Below are 17389 nucleotides of genomic sequence, written 5' to 3' on the forward strand. Positions count from 1 at the left end.
TTTTTTCCCTCAAGGGTATCATACTGTAGTGAGATATATATGTGGATAAGCAGTTGGTCATAGAACATACAATAGCCAAGTGAATACAGGTCCTTCAGCAATTCCAAGTTGAATTATCATTTTTGTTGACCCAGTTCTCTTGAAATGATCATTTCAGTTCACAGCATCACCATTCATCCAGTCATTATGGTTAGAAACCCAGACGCCAACCCAGATTGTTCTCTTTCCTTCACCTGCCAGCACCTGCCAGTCGTCATCCTACCTCATTGCCTCACAGTCCTTAGACCTGCCATTTTTCTTTATCCTAACTGTCACTGCATTGGTTTCAACAGTTTTCATTCCTTTTGTAGACTGTTGCTGTGACTATCTCAGTCTTCTGCCTGTTTGTATTCTTAATTGCCTCAAATCTGTGGTGCAGACTCCAGCAGTTTGACATAATGATATGACTGTTTGTCTTACTTATTTAAATTTAATAACACCTGCTGTCTGTCTATAGGATCAACCTCATTTCTTAGGAAAGAAAAGACCTCCAGGATCAGGAAGTCCTCCCCTCATAATTTTATGTTGATTACCAAATATGCTTTATGGACCTTGTCCTTTGCTCAGGTTGTCACTGTCTCCCCAGAAGGGTATTTGCTCTTGTGCTCACCTGCCTGACTCCACCATCCTTCAGTCCTTCTCCTCAATCCTTCCCTTACCCTTAATGGAAAATTGTTCTCATCCACCTAAACATTACTCTAGATTCTTCTACTAAGAACTGTGTCTGTGTCTATATCTACTACTAGATGCATGCTGCTCAAAGATGGGCACTGGGTTAATGCAGCATTGATCCTCAGATGGTACCTGGCATATAGTAGATAATAAGGATTTTTTGACTATATTGGATTGACTTTTTATTAAGCCAAGTGTTATAAAAGAAGTATAAATATCATTACCCTCTCTTTCTCAAGGATTAGATATTTTGTTTATTGGCTTTTAGCTCTCTATTTATTCTGATCTAACTGAAAGGTGACTTGCATAAAGAGTTAAGAACTTAATGTATGTTTTAGAATGACACGTTCCAATAAATCTTTCTGCAGTAACAAACTCATTCTATCTTTGTGATATACAATACAGTAGTCACCAGACATATGTGGATATTGAGCACTTTAGATTTTTCAAATTGAGGAGCTGAGGAGCTGAATTTTTAATGTCATGTTTTAATTAATTTACACTTAAATTTAAATAGCCACGTGTGATTAGTAGGTATTGCATATCAGACAATGCAGTGTTGGAAAGTTCTCTCCAGCAGAGTCCCAGTAGTACACAGACGGAACATTCAGATTAGGATAATTCAATGAAAGTTTGTTTATAAAGGAACTTTTTCCAGATGTGTAGTTTAGCTTTAAGGGAACCATGAGAGAGTACAATTAACCATGGTAGTTATATAGGAGCAATGATGAGGTAGACTTGATGGAAAGACTCATAGTTAAGATTATATAGATCTAAGCCTGAATCCTACCAGGACCATATTTATAAAATGCAATAATGATTTTAATTAAATTTCATTGAATGAAAGATCATACTCAGAACTGTTCTTTTCAGTAGAATATTTCCTGCAGTTTGTTTCCTGATGAAGAATATGACTGCTGGCTCTGTGCAATGCTGATCCACACCACATTTTCCCAGTCTTTTCCCTGACACTCCCTTAAAGTCATCCCTTTTCTAATAGCAGGACTGTGCTGACCCAATAATGGCTCCTGTCAAGGATTCCTTTTAAGAAGCACCATCTCTTGTGAGCACTTGGAATATAGGAAGGTTCTCACTGTTATCTGTGGTTGTGTTTTAATATCCTGCCATTTCCATTCCTCATCTCAGAACACAGAATTCTCCTTTGGTCTTAGCTCATTGCTTGATGATTTGTTAAGGCTTTGAAAACAGAAGGAATGAGGGCTTTTAAATAGGATGGGGCTATTTCTCCTTGCTTTATTTATTTTTATGCCATGCAAAAGGAATAAAGAGGCATAAAATGGTTCAACTGAAGCCAAATAAATCTGGATAAATAGAGCAAGGATCCAATAAAAAACTAGAGGTGAAAAAGAAGAAAGGTGTGGGTGGTTGGAGGTGAGGCTTAGAGGGAGAGAAAAGGAAGGAAGAATGAAGAACTTTATATTTCCTTAAATGTTAGGGACTGTTTATCATTACCTGGAGAACAAAATGTCTTTGACCCAAGGAAACATTTTGAACTAAGGTTAAGCTCTGAGTAAAAATTAGGAAATCATCATTGTTGTCCTTATTGAATTTCTTCATGCTGTCACCTCCTGTCATCCTTTATTAAAGTTTAGTATGCCTCTGCTGCTAGGTCTGAGAAGACTGACATCTTTTAGTTGTTCTGATGAATCACACCATAGAAGCTAGTGATTTTTTTACAGCCAACATTATAAGAGTCTCCCATATTATTATTGATACTGTGTGGGTATGTGTCGGGGGATTCTTTCTCCCACCCCTGCTCCCTTTACCCCCTTTTTTCTGATGTCTCTACTTTCATGAAATAGAAAGAGATATAACCAAGAGTTAATAATATGGGGCTAAGGTTGTAACTCAGTAGTAGAGCACTTGCCTAGTGTGTGTGAGGCACTGGGTTTGATCCTCAGCACCACATAAAAAAATTAATTAAATAAAGTTATAAAAATATTTTTTTAAAGTTAGTAATGCATGAAACTTAGGTAAAATTAAGAGCTGTCTCCGAGCCCATTGTGTATCTATTTATGGGGCTGCCTTATATAGCCCTGAATTAACTCTTCACAACTTTGTACTGCTAGCATGGAGAATGTGGGTAAGAACTGTGGAAGTATTCACTATTTTTATCTGGGTGTGTTACCACCATTGCTCTCATATACAGAATTTTATTTGTGTTTGATGAAAAAGCCTCATTTCAATATCTTTTATCTCTCCTTGTTTTTTACCCCCTTCTTCACTAGACACAGGTTCTATCATGTACACATTCCACATTGCCCTTCAAAAATAAAATATGGCATAGGCTTAGTGGTCCTCTATTTTGTCAGCTAGAAATGTGTAGCATCAATTTTGGGTATCACAGTACTTGGAAACCGGTACTGAGATTTTGAAGAGATAGACCCATGGATTCCAAATCTTGCAGTCTATAGGATCATCTCAAAGTGATGATCATTTTTCTATACCCTTTAAATAATAGTAAAACATCTGCTGAGAAAATCTGAACCTAACAGATATAGATGGGTACCAGCAACCTCTCAGCTAATAGAGGAAATTGGGTGTGCCTTTTAGCTCAATGCTGAAATCTTCAGAGTCCAGCGTTATATCTTCCTGGCATACAGCAGGCCTCTAACTAAAATTATGTTGTATTTTGAATCAAATTGCTCACTTATAAAGTAGTTAATTCTATTCAATAAGTTCTATGTAAGTTGTACTAAAGAGTCAAAAAAATTAATATAGGGCTGGGGTTGTGGCTCAGTGGTAGAGCGCTGGCCTAGCACGTGGGTGGCGCTGGGTTTGATCCTTGGCACCACATATAAATAAATAAATTAAATAAAGGTATTGTGTCCAACTACAACTAAAAAAATTTAAAAAAATTAATATATACCTGTCGATATCAAGATTTTAATAGCATTTTATGGGTGATGAGCATGCATGGAAATAGAATGAGGATATTGGGAAATGCTATTGGAGGAAGGAGAGGAAGATGTTTATTTTTGAGTATATCTTTTAGGAAAATTTGTTGTGGAAACCATTGAAGAGTGGGAAGGATTTTAATAGGTATTGTTTGGAGAGATGCTCTCTGAAATCAGTGCTCTTTCAGGTATATGTAAAAACTGGGGAAAAGAGAAAAATGTAGGAATATATCTACTGTGAAGGATAATGCTTAAGAAGATGTGGCAATAGATTAAACTAAATAGGTGGGTTAGGACAGAATATAAATTATCTTAAATTTCTTGTTCAGGAGTCTTTCCGTCTGAGGAAAGATTTGGGGATTTTTGAGTTTAGTCACGGGAGTAGTGTCTCACATGCTGCCTCATGGTCTATGCTTTGCCCTGGTGTCCTTTTTAATGGAGTCATGGTATAAACCCCCTCAGTTATCAGTTGCATAAACTTGCCTTCCTGATTTTCAAGGTCTCCTCTCAAGAGCCCTTTTCAGTTTATTAATTTAAAAGCAGCAATTTTCCTAGAGGTGAATCGCATAATGATTTTTTCCAATCTCTTTTATATGCAATATCACAGAAAAAGTATGATTAAATTCAATCCAGTTGTTTCCCACAAAAATAATAGGTAGAAAATATCAACCAAGGTGACTCTATATGTGCTTAATAGTCTAAAGATTTGGGTTAAGGCTATAACAGAGAGAACCGTTCTGCTCAAAGAATAAAAAGGTGTTGCAGAAATTATCTTGAAGAGCCAAAAACAGCAACTGGTTCTTACTTAAAACAATTTGTTCTTGGAATATTGTCAGCTAAAATTGTGGTCAACTTTTGCAAATGCTATGAATTTGCACTGCATATTTTATTTAGTGTTTAGCAAAACTCCAATATGGTTCTGCATAACTTACACTATACACCATGAAAATGACTTCAGAAACTCCCACAGAAGTTGACAAATTGGGCATCTAATGCTTTTAAGCTAATTGCATGCTTAGCAGTTAAAAAGTTGGCTTGTTAAGAATGAAGATCTGAATTTCATGGAGATAATGCTTTGCTTACTGCCACATTGAATCAAACCCTGTATCAGAAATATTACAAAAGTTTAAAGAAGAAAATAACATGAGCTTTAATCACTATTCTACTTAGTCTTAAGTGAAATGCTCATGAATCATATGCAATATCATAGCAGTTTTGAAAACTATTCTTGAATTTTCAAGCTGTTATTTTCAGGAAATTTAGAAAGCAAATTGCTAAGTGATAAAGAGTAATTTGATACCATTGCTTATGTCATTTTTTTCTCCCTTGCAGACTGGAAAAAAAGAAAGGAGTAATACTTTGAATATTGCTATAGACAACATGTGCAAGAAGACAAGAGACCTTCGTAGACAGGTGAGGGAAGAGAGATTTGGACACAGAAACAAACATGTGAAATTAGGCTTTTGTTTATTGCTGAAATATTTATTTCTTGTTTCTGTTCTTTTAAAATTAACTTAGAAGAAAAAACAAGAACAGTAAGTATATAATTTCCACATTTATATACCTCAAATGTTTTTGTGGCAAACATAAAATAGAAAAAAGAATGTGTCTCCTTATGTCATGCAAAATTACATTCAAATCCTAGCTGTGTTCTCATCAGTTCTGAAATCTCAGGCACAGATTTCATCTCTCTGAGCTTCTCTGAAGCTATGAAATGGAATTAATAATATACGATAGAGCTGACTGGTACACAGTGAGTTTTCAGTGCATGTTGGTAAATTGATTTTATGACATTAAAAACTGAGTTGAGTTTATCATCCAAATGCTTATAGAAAACAACTAGTAATTCAAAATAATCCAATTCCCTCTTCAGATTACTTTTAGGATTCTTCACAAATTTGTTTCTATTCAAGTTAAGGCTGCTTTTTCACCTTGGGTCATCAGGAATTTAGGATTAGAAAAGATTTAATTAAACAATTTATAAGTCCAATATTATGCCTATCAAAAGATACAAAATTTTCCAGAAGCATGAAGACTTAGCTAATTTCAAAAACATTTGCTTTACATTCCTTTTCACTATTAAATAATTGAACTTCTTTATGTACAACTTTTAACATGGTTACCATTAACTCATAAAAGAAAGGCAAATGCTTTTTGACCAAAAGCCTTTTTTAAAAGAGAAATATTTTTTAGTTGTCAATGGACCTTTATTTTATTTATTTATATGTGGTGCTTAGAATCAAATCCAGATTCTAATATCAAATCACATATGCTAGGCAAGCACTCTACCACTGAGCTACAACCCTAGCCCTCAACCAAAAGCTTTTTTTTTTTTTTTTTTTTTTGAGAGAGAGAGAGAGAGAACTTTTTTAATATTTATTTTTTAGTTTTTGGTGGACACAACATCTTTATTTTTTTTAATTTTTATGTAGTGCTGAGGATCGAACCCAGCACCCCACGCATGCCAGGCGAGCGCGCTACCGCTTGAGCCACATCCCCAGCCCCAACCAAAAGCTTTTAATGCAAGATTTTATCATAGTTAATGGGAAGATTTAGTTAAATGGTTGGGTGATTGTTTGTTTAATTCAGATGTAGATTTGGAAATGGAATAAATAAGGATCTCCAGACAGTTAATATTAGATGTGTAAAAACACAATTTTAAATTAAAGTCTGTGAAAATCCCAATTTCTTAATTTTATGCCCTTAATGTAAATTCCATTTCTACTGTCAGTCCTTAGAATCATGGGATTGAAGCATTGAAAGGGACTTATTAGCACAACCTGTTTTACAATGCAGATGAGAAAACAGGTCAGAGTGATGGAGGTGACTTGCATAAGGAGGAAGGGGCACTGAGTTAGCACCTACACTAGAACTCAGGAGAAACGGGACTCTTAACCTCAGAGCTGTCATCTCTCTTTGTTGAATAATTTTTACTCTCTGTCTTCAAAATTTCTACCTCATTTGTTCCTTGTAGGACTTGTAAGAGCTGTTTCTGTGAACTGCCAACATTGGTATCTCCTGTTCCTGACTTTTCCATCTATATTGCATTCAACAAATTTGGGCATAAAGAGCTTATCTACATTCATACCTCCAAAGCTTTTGAAGTAATTATTTTTCAAAAAAAACAAAATTCCTCTCATGTTGAATTACTAGATTTAGCAAATAAAAGCAAACTATGCCCAGTTAAATTTGAATTTCAGATTAGCAACATACGTTATTTTAATATAATTATGTTCCAATTATTGCATGGAACTTACTTATATTAAGAAAATAGGGGCTGTGGCTGTGGCTCAGTAGTAGAGTGCTTGCCTAGCACGTGCAAGGTGCTGGGTTCGATCCTCAGCACCACATACAAATAAATAAATAAAATATTGTGTCCAACAACAACTAAAAAAATTAAAAAAAATAGTTTTGTTTATCTGTAATTCAAATGTAACTTGGTGTCCTTTATTTTATCTTGAAATTATACTTGCTGCCATCTGAGATATAGAACTAGCATAAGAATTACTAATACTTTCTTCATAGGAATTATTTGCTGTCTGTAGAGAACTGATGTGTTCTGGAGGCATGATTATTCTATATTGTTTCACTGGTCAATAATTCTCTTGTTTCAGTTTTCCACTAATGTGTAATAAATTACCATAAACAACAGCAACCATGATTCCATCTCATGTTTTCAGAGGTTTGCTGGGAATCCCCAGAGCTATTTCTGTACTTTTTTCACTTATGATTTCCCAGGTAGTGGTAGTCAAATGGTGACTGTGGCTGGGTCCAAGACTGGGTGCTTCAGGCCATGGTGCTTCCTCCTGTTCCCTCTCTCCATGTGGTGTCTAATCTTCTATGGCCCCTTTATGTGTTTACTAACTCCAGTAAGGTATCTTGAATTTATCATGTGGTAGTTCAAGGTATCAATAAAGAAGAGTTGGAAGCTGCCTGGTCTTCTTAATGCCTAAACTCCAAAGTCACAGAAATTAATTTCCTCTACATTTTACAGGTTAACATATTCATAGACCTTACCCTAGGTCAAAAGTACAGGAAGAAGCTTTATCTCTTACAGGAGAAAAAGTCTGTGTGTACATGAATATGTGGAATTGTTAAGAAGTCATGTTTATTATCAAAGTTGGTGATATAAGTTACTATGATTCTTTCTCATTATCCTCACTGGGCCCCAACCTAGTACTTCCATTCCATCCTGATGTTTATACCTTTGGTAGTAATAAAAATTCATTTATTACACTTCCACCTCTTATTATTGTAAAGCTTATTTAACAATTTAAACATTTACATATACACTTACAAAGATAAAGCCCTACCTTAAATTGTTTTTCTTTGATGTTATGGTTTGGATATGGGGGATCCTCCAAAGGCTCCTGTGTTAAAACAGGGATTTTCAGAGGGTGAAATGATTATATTATGAAGGTCATCAGTCAATGCTAGTGTGAATGTACTGACTGGGTAGTAACTGTAGGCAGGTAGGGTGTGGCTGGAGGAGTTGTGTCACTGGGAGCATGCCCTGAAAGGGCTCATCTTTCCTGAAGCTCTCCTACCCCCTCTCTCTCTGCATCCTGGCCACCATGTTCTGAGCTATTTTATTCTGCCATACTCTTCTGCCTCATCTAAGGCCAGAGCAATGGAATTGGCTGACCATGAACTGAGCCCCTGAAACCACAAGGTAAAATAAACTTTTCTTCCCCTAAGTTGGTCTTTTGGATATGTTGGTGACAGTGATTAAGAGCTGACTAAGATGTTTGGATTATTTAACATTCATCTCTTGCTCTAGAACTAGTTTTATTTTTAATAATAAAAAAATAAAATCAAGTCTTCTCTCCATTCATCCTCATCCCCTTTCTTAATCATGGCTTTTTCATCAGTAACAGAAACAGTTTAGTTTTGGATTCAGAGAATAATTGGACCTTCTCTATAAGGAATGACATAGATTGCTTAGAAGTATCTGAAGATGAACTACATTTTGGGGCATTGAAGTGGAATAATCTAGGAGATGATAGAGTATACATTAGTTTCAACTTTCTTGCTCAATGATTTTCTTGCCTATTTTATTATAGAACAAACACAAAAGTCCTTAGCATGATGTTCTAGGTCTCAACTGACATCCTATTATTCTTTTTTAAAAAATTTGTTCTAATTAGTTATACTTGACAGTAGAATGCATTTTGACACATCATACATAGATGGAGTATAACTTATTCTTCTGATTGTACACAATATAGACTTACACTAGTTGTATAATCATATATGCATCCAGGGTAATAATGTCCAGTTCATTCCTATCCCATAGCCTTTCCCTATTGCTCTTTAACGTTCTCACTCCTTTGGCTCTCCTTCTCAATTCCTCACCTCATCCCATCAATACTTTCACCTGTTCTCTGGCAAACACATGTTTATGATCAGCATGTTTATGGAATGTTCATGATAGGTTTAGCTTGGTACTTTCTCCATGATTATTTACCCCTTTTAATTACTAATCAACTAAGTAAGTTGAACAGTAGGGCCAATCCTACTTCTCCCATGAAACAATTGCTATTTTCATCAGTGAGAATTACTATTTTTCTTCTGGAGTACTTACAGAGGGTACACTTCTATTATAACAGTGATCTCTAATCTGCTTGTAGTTTGTTTTTTTTCTTTTTAAAAGAAGTTTCTTCCCAGTGGATTAAAAGCCCTTGTAATTATAATTATGACAACATCTCTAATTTAGTAAACAATTGCCTGAACTCTCTACCAAGTGTACTCTGTATATTATTTATTTTTAGCCCTAAAATAAGAAATAACTCCATGGTATTATTATCTTTCAAGTGAATCATGTTTCCAAACATCATCTAGCCAACTGGTAGAGCCAATTTTAGTCCAGGTCCAGCAACCCCAGCACAAGTTTGTCACCACTATAAGAACTGGGTACAATGGCTTCAGAGCACCCAGATCCTCATATATTGATTTTACAATCATAAATTCTTTTCTCCCTTATTACTTATTTTACATGCTTTCAAAAATTTAACTTGCCTTCTTTCAATTACCTCCTTTCCTCCCATCTTTTATTTGAGATCTGAATATCTATTGGAATGCTCAATGAAGGATGAAGAATTTTAAACATATCACTTCATTAAAAATGAAAATGAGTATAATACAATTCATTGTATTATGAAGATTAAGGTGCATATTTGATTTCACTAAAAGCAGGCTGTAATTTTTATTTGTATATATATATTAACAAAAATGCATTATATTTCATAGACACCAAAGTAAGTTTGGGGTATATCCAAAAGTTCTGATTAAAAACAAATAAAACCAAAAAATCATTCTTTTTTGGTAGTGGATATTGAGTGCAGATCTGTTCTATCATGGAGCTACATCTTCATCTGTTATAGTTTTTATTTTGAGATAGGATCTGGCTAAATTGCTTAAGGTATTACAAAGTTTCTGAGGCTGGCCTTGAACTTGCAAATCATCCTGACTCAGCCTTTCTTTAATTACTGAGTTGCTGAGTTGCTAGATTCATCTTTTCTCCATGTTGGTATTACCAGTGCCACACTTGGAAAAACGACATGTATGCTCTCATGCCTCCTTGTCATCATCATCTGATAATATTGAGTTTCCAAAGTGTAAATTCCATTAAATGGGTTCAGTAGTTATATGCTAAATTACTTGGTAGTTGATTTCGTTACTGTTGGTCAAGTGAGCCCTGCAAATCATATTTTTCTATTTCAGTTAAAATTACAATGTCCTTAATATACCCATTTTCTAGTTCTCTGAGGATGATTTATTTCTAAAACACTCTCTTTGCATTCCATTCTTCTTTTCTTCACCATATTATTCTTCCTGTTCCTCTATTTGGTGATTACACTGGTGCTTTCTTACAGTTTTCACATAAGTCTTTTGCTATTGGGTTTCAATTGTAGAGAAATGTATTATTTTATTTGAGATCCCAAGCCACTTATATCAGTGGAAAATAGAAAAATTGATGTCTCAAAATCTTTTATTAAACTGTACTGAGAAAAGATGGAAAGCCCCTCAGTTCGGTTTTGTCCTGACATATTTCATGCCAGGCCACAAACAGGTATTTATTGAAAATACGTACATCTAACTCCTGTTGGTTTTACATTAACTTCAGATTTTAGTGCTGTGGCTTCTACTTCTACGTTGGTATATGGGGTTCCTCTCTAAACATTTTGGTATGTCATCTGAATGAAAGGAATGCAATATACCATTGGACAGGAAATAATATGGAAATAAAGAATATTGAGGCTAGTTAAGGAAAATATTCACAGATAACTTGTGTAATACAGTGAAAAAACATCATATGAATACATTAGAAAATACTATGGATACTTATACATTGTATAAACACAGTTGCTCATCATAACATTCTAGTCCTTCTGTATCTTGTCCCTATTTGCACATTTAACCCTATCTTATAATAACTCATTTTTCATAGTCAGTAAATATGGCAAGATCACACCCAGTGATGTGCAAAGCAGAAGTGGAAGATTAAGATCAGCAAAGATTAGTTTATATAAGACATTGGAGTCTATCATTTGTTGAGTGACCAAATATTAACATCAGTTATATGTATATGTTTTAGATTGGATTCCCCTGCAAATGGAGCTTAGTACAGAACCTTAGTACAGGTTGTTTATTTGGAAGATGAGCCCCAGAAAACAAGAGTAAGAGAACATTAAAATAAGATGGGGGGCTGGGGTTGTAGCTCAGTGGTAGAGCACTTGCCTTGCACATGTGAGACACTGGGTTTGATCCTCAGCATCACATAAAAAATAAAGATTCTTTTTTTTTTTTAAAGGGTGAGGTAGGGAAAGAAGAAAGGATATGTTATTGACAGTGTTTCTTTAGGAAGAAGGAACTTGAAGACTTCTGAGAAACAATAGAATGTCTCCCAGATTGTCAGATTGGAGATTAGAAACTTTGTTCAGTAACTCCTTTCCCCATTGCTCAAGTGTTGGCCCCTGTGGTGGACTCTCCAGAACTTCTAAGATATTACAAAGTGAGAAAGTTTATTCTCCATGTCTCTAAATTTTGCTTTGGTGATTCAACAGTATCACCAAAGCAAAAATTTAGAGACATGGAGAATAATTTTTTTTTTGAAAATTTTTTTGAAAAGTCCAAGAAAGCAGTATAACTGGGGACAGTTGAAGATGGGAACTATAATGTTGACATTATAATTTTGTTTGTTACGATGAGTACATTTAGAGAATAATAATATGGAGAATTTTTAAAAAGTTTCTTTTAGTTCTTGGTCATTTGTTCTTTTTTTTCTCTTGGCTATTATATCAGTCTGTTTTTATGTCCTACTTTTCCACCCGCATGACACATAAATTGAAATGTTTCTTAAGCTTTCCTTTTTGGATGTCTCTTCTATGTATATCTTCCTGAATAGAATTCCATCAACATCATTGGCTTGAGTACCTACAGTATGAAGACTCCCAATGGCTTGTCTCTGGTGCAGATGTTCCTCTCATGTCCCAGTTACAAATATAAAGAAGAAGATAAAGGGGAAGATGGTCATGGAAAACTGTTCAGCCTCTGGGAAATTTCTGCTACTTTTCTCTTAATATCTGAAACTATGCAACATACTTCCTGGCTTCAGCCCTAATTTATGACCTCTTACCTGAGTTCCTTGATGGACAAAAAACACATTATTCATTCACTTAAGTTCTCCTTTCCTTATAACCTCTTAGCGATCTATACTCTGTCCTAATAAGTGCTCAGTAGATATTAATTTGTTGTCATAAATGATTTGCCTTTTTGCATGCTAAACAGACTCTTTGTGGATATTCCTAAAGTTTTTGTGAGGTTGTTGATAGGCAGAAAATTTCAGAAATTTTCTGAGTGATTTCTACCATCTTGGACAAAGGTATTTATTTCACAGAAATGTATAATTATTATGGATTTATTATGTTATAACTATTATAGGAAGATAGTACTTCTTAAAAATGCAGCTCTCTCATTCAGCTACTTGAAAATGTGCTACTGGTCATTCTCACATACTCTAAAATTAGGCTGCTATTGGCTTAAAAAGTACCCTAAAATATAATTTCAACAGAAGGCAAACTACAATTTTTCTATCTGATACTTATTTATCTCTTTGTTTTATTGTATAGAGTTTATTAAACTAAATGAGTGGGTTGATTCAAAAACCTTTGGACCCATTCATAGTCATTGACATTGTTGCTGAAACATTTTAGCATATTGTGATACTTAAAGTCTCAATAGCATATAAATACAATGAATTAATTTTCCAATGTGGTTTTAAATCTCACAAAATATCTGCTGAGTTAATTATCTGATTGTCATTTATATGCTTACATGTAATCTAATTTAAAAGTACTAATTGTAGCAGAATGTTATGGTTTAATAATTTAAGGTATGAGGGCAAGAACGATTAATGCAAATGGAGAAAATTGGACATCGAACTCATTTATTATTCTCCTTGCTCTATTAATCTGTTATCATCTGGCACAATTGGTGATCTAACTTGGTTTAATTACCATGAAGTCTACAATTTAGCTAATCAAAATTTATCACCCATTTCTCCAATAAGATAGAAAACATTTTGTAATTTTGTAATTATGAAAATACAAGATATACAAAGATATTTGTACACATGCATAAACATTCCAATAATGCAATTTCTTTGAGGAAAAAGTAGAACATTACCCCTTATAATCTGATTCATGGGCTAAATAGAGTTTAAGAAAAATTAGTGATTTTGAGAGCAAGGGAATTATTGCTGTATGATTTTTTTTCACCAGATACATTGTTTGTCTGACTTTTGTAGGGGATATTCAAATATATTGTTGAATATTGTGATTTTAGGAATTGAATTTTGTAACCAATGAGATTAAAGATTAGGAAATAGCATGAACCTTTTCTGAAAAAAAAAAAAAAACTCTTGAATTTTTAATTTCTCCTCAGCTCCGCAAGGCTATTATAGATCATGTGTCAGACTCTTTCTTGGATACAACAGTCCCACTTTTGGTTCTCATTGAAGCTGCTAAGAACGGTCGGGAAAAGGAAATAAAAGAATATGCTGCAATATTTCATGAACACACCAGCAGGCTTGTAGAGGTAAGCATGCTAGAACTGTAACCACTTTAAATCCAGGAGAATGAGACTCCCATTCCCCATTTACAGTTGAATTGTACCCAGATAAAAACTTGACAATGTATTACAAATGTAGCAGGGTTGTGGCTCGGAGATATGATGGTGTTTATGTCAAATAGCATAAACCATCCCCCACTGGCTTGGAACAGGAGCGATTTATTGAGAAAGAGCTATGAAACTGCACCCACTGTTGTTTTATTTTTTCAATGTATATTTTGTCTGAGCTACATAAAAGAACTAGCTGAATACAGACACTTAGTTTTATCCTTGTAGATATTTTCTTTCCATTCTAACTTAGAAGTATCAAATACTTTTCCTCGGACTGTTTTATTGTTTCTCTACCACCTTTTTATGGTTGTATTACTCTTTCAGTTTTTAAAAACATTTTCAACTAAGTATATAACTAAAACCAAGATTGTGGGATATATTAGGGTTGGATTAATGAATAATTAAGTAGGGATAGTAGGTCAAACAAGAGATGATTAAACTATAATTCCCTTTTCTTAAAAACTGGAGACAAGGGAATAACCCATGATTTTGGAAGACGGATGGTGTATTGCTAAAGGAGCCATGAAGTCCTTAGAGAGTCCCAGGAGACAGACAGTGGAACCTATTGTATTGTGGTCATCAATAACAGCTACAGCATAAGAGAGAGTACATGGAAGAAATTCTAACACAAGTAAGATGACAGTACTCACAAGGCCAGGAATCAGTGGTGGGAAAGGGGAGATATGATTTACCAGATTCATATATCAGAGCTGATGTTCAGTTATCACTCACCAGTATGGCTAGTGTCAGTTCTGATTGCCAATGCCCAAGCCATACTGCTCACTAAATATCTTGCCTGCCTTACCTTCCTCAAACTCTGTAGGGAACTTGCAGTGAAGTGTATTTTATGACCTAAATTGCTTGTAAAACTTGTAGTGGGGAGGGGAGAGAACCACCTGCATTGGCATCACATCATTTGATACAACTTTCCTGGCGTCTTTAATTAATTGGGAAGGAGGTTTCCAATGTAGCTAGTATTTCTACTATAAACTCTCCTTTTACACTCCTATCTCCACAAATGGAAAATGAAAGAAGTAGATGGATGTACGGTCGCTAACCCCATTTCAGCCTTAAAACTATGCCACTTGTAACTTTGAAATCTCCTTTCAATTTCCCAGGAACTCTATGAGACAGGGCAAGTGTTTCAATTCCATTTTTTTTAAGGAAGTAAAGGTACCAACCCTAAACCTAATTTTTGTTGGACTGAACTTGCAGATTTATAATTTTAGTTAATTGATTCAGTAGTTTATTGTTCATCTATTTTATTTATTTCTTTACATAGTCATTCCTCAAATATTCATTAATATACCCACTAGATAATGTTCAAAGTAAAAGCATGGAACAATAGGAACAGGTTGTGAAAGATAACAAATGTAGCACAAATGTACCAGAGTCCCTGATGGTTGTAAAAGTTTCATATAAAAATGCATTCTCCAAAAAGAAGCAGCACAAAATTATGAAATTAGAAAAAAAACTTTTTGTGAAACACTTTGAAAGTAAAATTTGGTTTCTGATGATGAAATTGCATCCTTATTCCTATTTCTGTGTAGTCTTTCTGTGAAACATAAATCTCATTAAGTCCCCATTGAAAAGAGGTGCCTTGGTTGGAGATTTTATATTCTTAAAAAATCCTAAAGAGATTTCTTGCATTTCATTTAAGCTAGTTTCTCCAAATCAGTTTACCTAAGAAACACTTTCTTTCATGACTTATTACTAAATGACTGCTTTGAAGAACACTTGGAAATATGACTTTGTTTTCAACCATAATGATGGTTTATATTATGTAGATAGAGCTCTAAAATTTTGTTTTAAATATTTAAGAATTTTGAATGCTGTTTAATTTGAATATGGAAAGAGTAAAAGCTTTAGAATTATGACCTACTTGGAGTCTGAGCTGGGTCTTACGTTAATCTGTATGCTCTCTTAACACATTATAAAGAAATGATGCTAGATTTGAAGTAATATTCAAATTCAGATCTCATTCTGATTTTATTGAAAGGAGGTTTGGTCTAAGTTACTTTCAGTTTCAGTGAGTTTATGTTATGTAAAAATAAAAAAAAGATCCTCAATTGTAGTGGTTTATAATAGCTATTTGTTATTATCTCTCAATGATTTGTGGGTTGACTGGGCAGAGCTGGATAATTCTTGTTTAGGGTTTCTCACGTGATTACTCTTACATATTGGCTGGGGATGCCAAAGATTTAGGTAGGTTGAACATCCAAGATGGCACGTTCACATTGCTCAGATTGCATCTTCACTGTAAGCTGAGGGAAGAGAGGTATGGTATTTGACTAGAGCAATACATATCTTTTCCATGTGGCATCTGCTTTTCTTAGTGTTGGGTTCTATGATGATGTTGTTAGAATAACACTTCAGAAACAGGAAATAGAGGCTGCTATTCTCTGAAGTCTTAGGTTTGGAAATTGCAGAAAGGTTACTTTCAATGTATCTCTTGGTCACAGCAATAATAGAGCCTACCCAGACACAAGGGGTGAATATTGGTGAGATTTCACTGTCAACGAAGGGAATATCTAAATACTAATGGCCACCTTTAAACTACTGTACTTCTTTTCTCAGGGCTTACTTTGTTTTACCTATATAATGAAGTTTCAAAAAAATAACATCTGAGGTTACTCCAAAATTGTTTTTTCAATTGAGAGACTTCTGGTTTTCTGGGAGATATAGAAGCAGGAGGAAATAAAAATGTTTTTTAAGTATATTGAATGTAAGCCAGGATACACACACACACACACACACACACACACACACACACAAACACACACACACATACATACATACACAGAATAAGAATAAGAAAAAAGAGTACTGCACTTATCTCTCAGGAAAATGCTTTTTGGAAAGAACTTGCCTCATGAGAGCAATAGAGAAAATCAACATTAATTTACCATAGATATTGAGACAGAAGTTTTTGTGGCAGAGTCCTGGGAAATAGCAGTGCTTAAATTTATCAGATTCAGAGGACATTGTAAATTCTCCTTGCATTGATTGTTTACCAATCCCCTACTCCCATCCCTGTGAACTCTCTATACGGACATGCACATATACCCATCTTATTCCCAAGCTGAATTTTTAACACAAAAGGGAAGAAAGTCTTGGATTCTAAATGACTTGTCGTGATAAAGTCATGTCACTTCAATTATGTTTCTCATGAACAATTTAAAATCAGAGAACTTGTTGAAATAAGATGTAAATGGGAAAAAAGTCCGTTCTTAAAGAATTCCTTTTGGATCTTTGAAGAAAAACTCTGTAGTGTTGAGGTAACTCATTAAGTAATGGTTAACCTGTGACTTTTACAAAAAGATAATAGAAGTGAAACTTTTATTAAACACAATGCAAAAAAGGAGGTTTTAAGAAATTCTGTGGGAATAATAAGAAAATGAATTGGATTTGGGAAAATAGGGGAAATAAATAGAAATGGGGAGCAGAATGGCTGATAAATTGCACATTTGTATTTTCTGGTGAAATCATGTTGAATGTCTCCTGCTATCTTATCATGTAATTGGGTATCTTATCATGTAGTAGGGTATATTAAGGTATCAGGGTAAAATGTTGGTTAG

General features: G+C 34.5%; 1 protein-coding gene across 5 annotated transcripts in view; it reads left to right on the top strand.

The window, feature by feature from the left end:
* Ctnna3 (catenin alpha 3) overlaps positions 1-17389 on the top strand; it is a 1666222-nt gene that overhangs the window by 851749 nt on the left and 797084 nt on the right. For all 5 annotated transcript variants that reach the window (XM_048810157.1, XM_048810163.1, XM_048810171.1 and 2 more), the window contains 2 exons: positions 4962-5042; positions 13575-13727. In XM_048810157.1, the coding sequence (XP_048666114.1) occupies positions 4962-5042; positions 13575-13727 (234 nt within the window). The remainder of the gene's footprint in view (positions 1-4961; positions 5043-13574; positions 13728-17389) is intronic.

Source organism: Marmota marmota, unplaced genomic scaffold (assembly GCF_001458135.2).
Source record: "Marmota marmota marmota unplaced genomic scaffold, marMar, whole genome shotgun sequence".
NCBI lineage: Eukaryota > Metazoa > Chordata > Mammalia > Rodentia > Sciuridae > Marmota > Marmota marmota.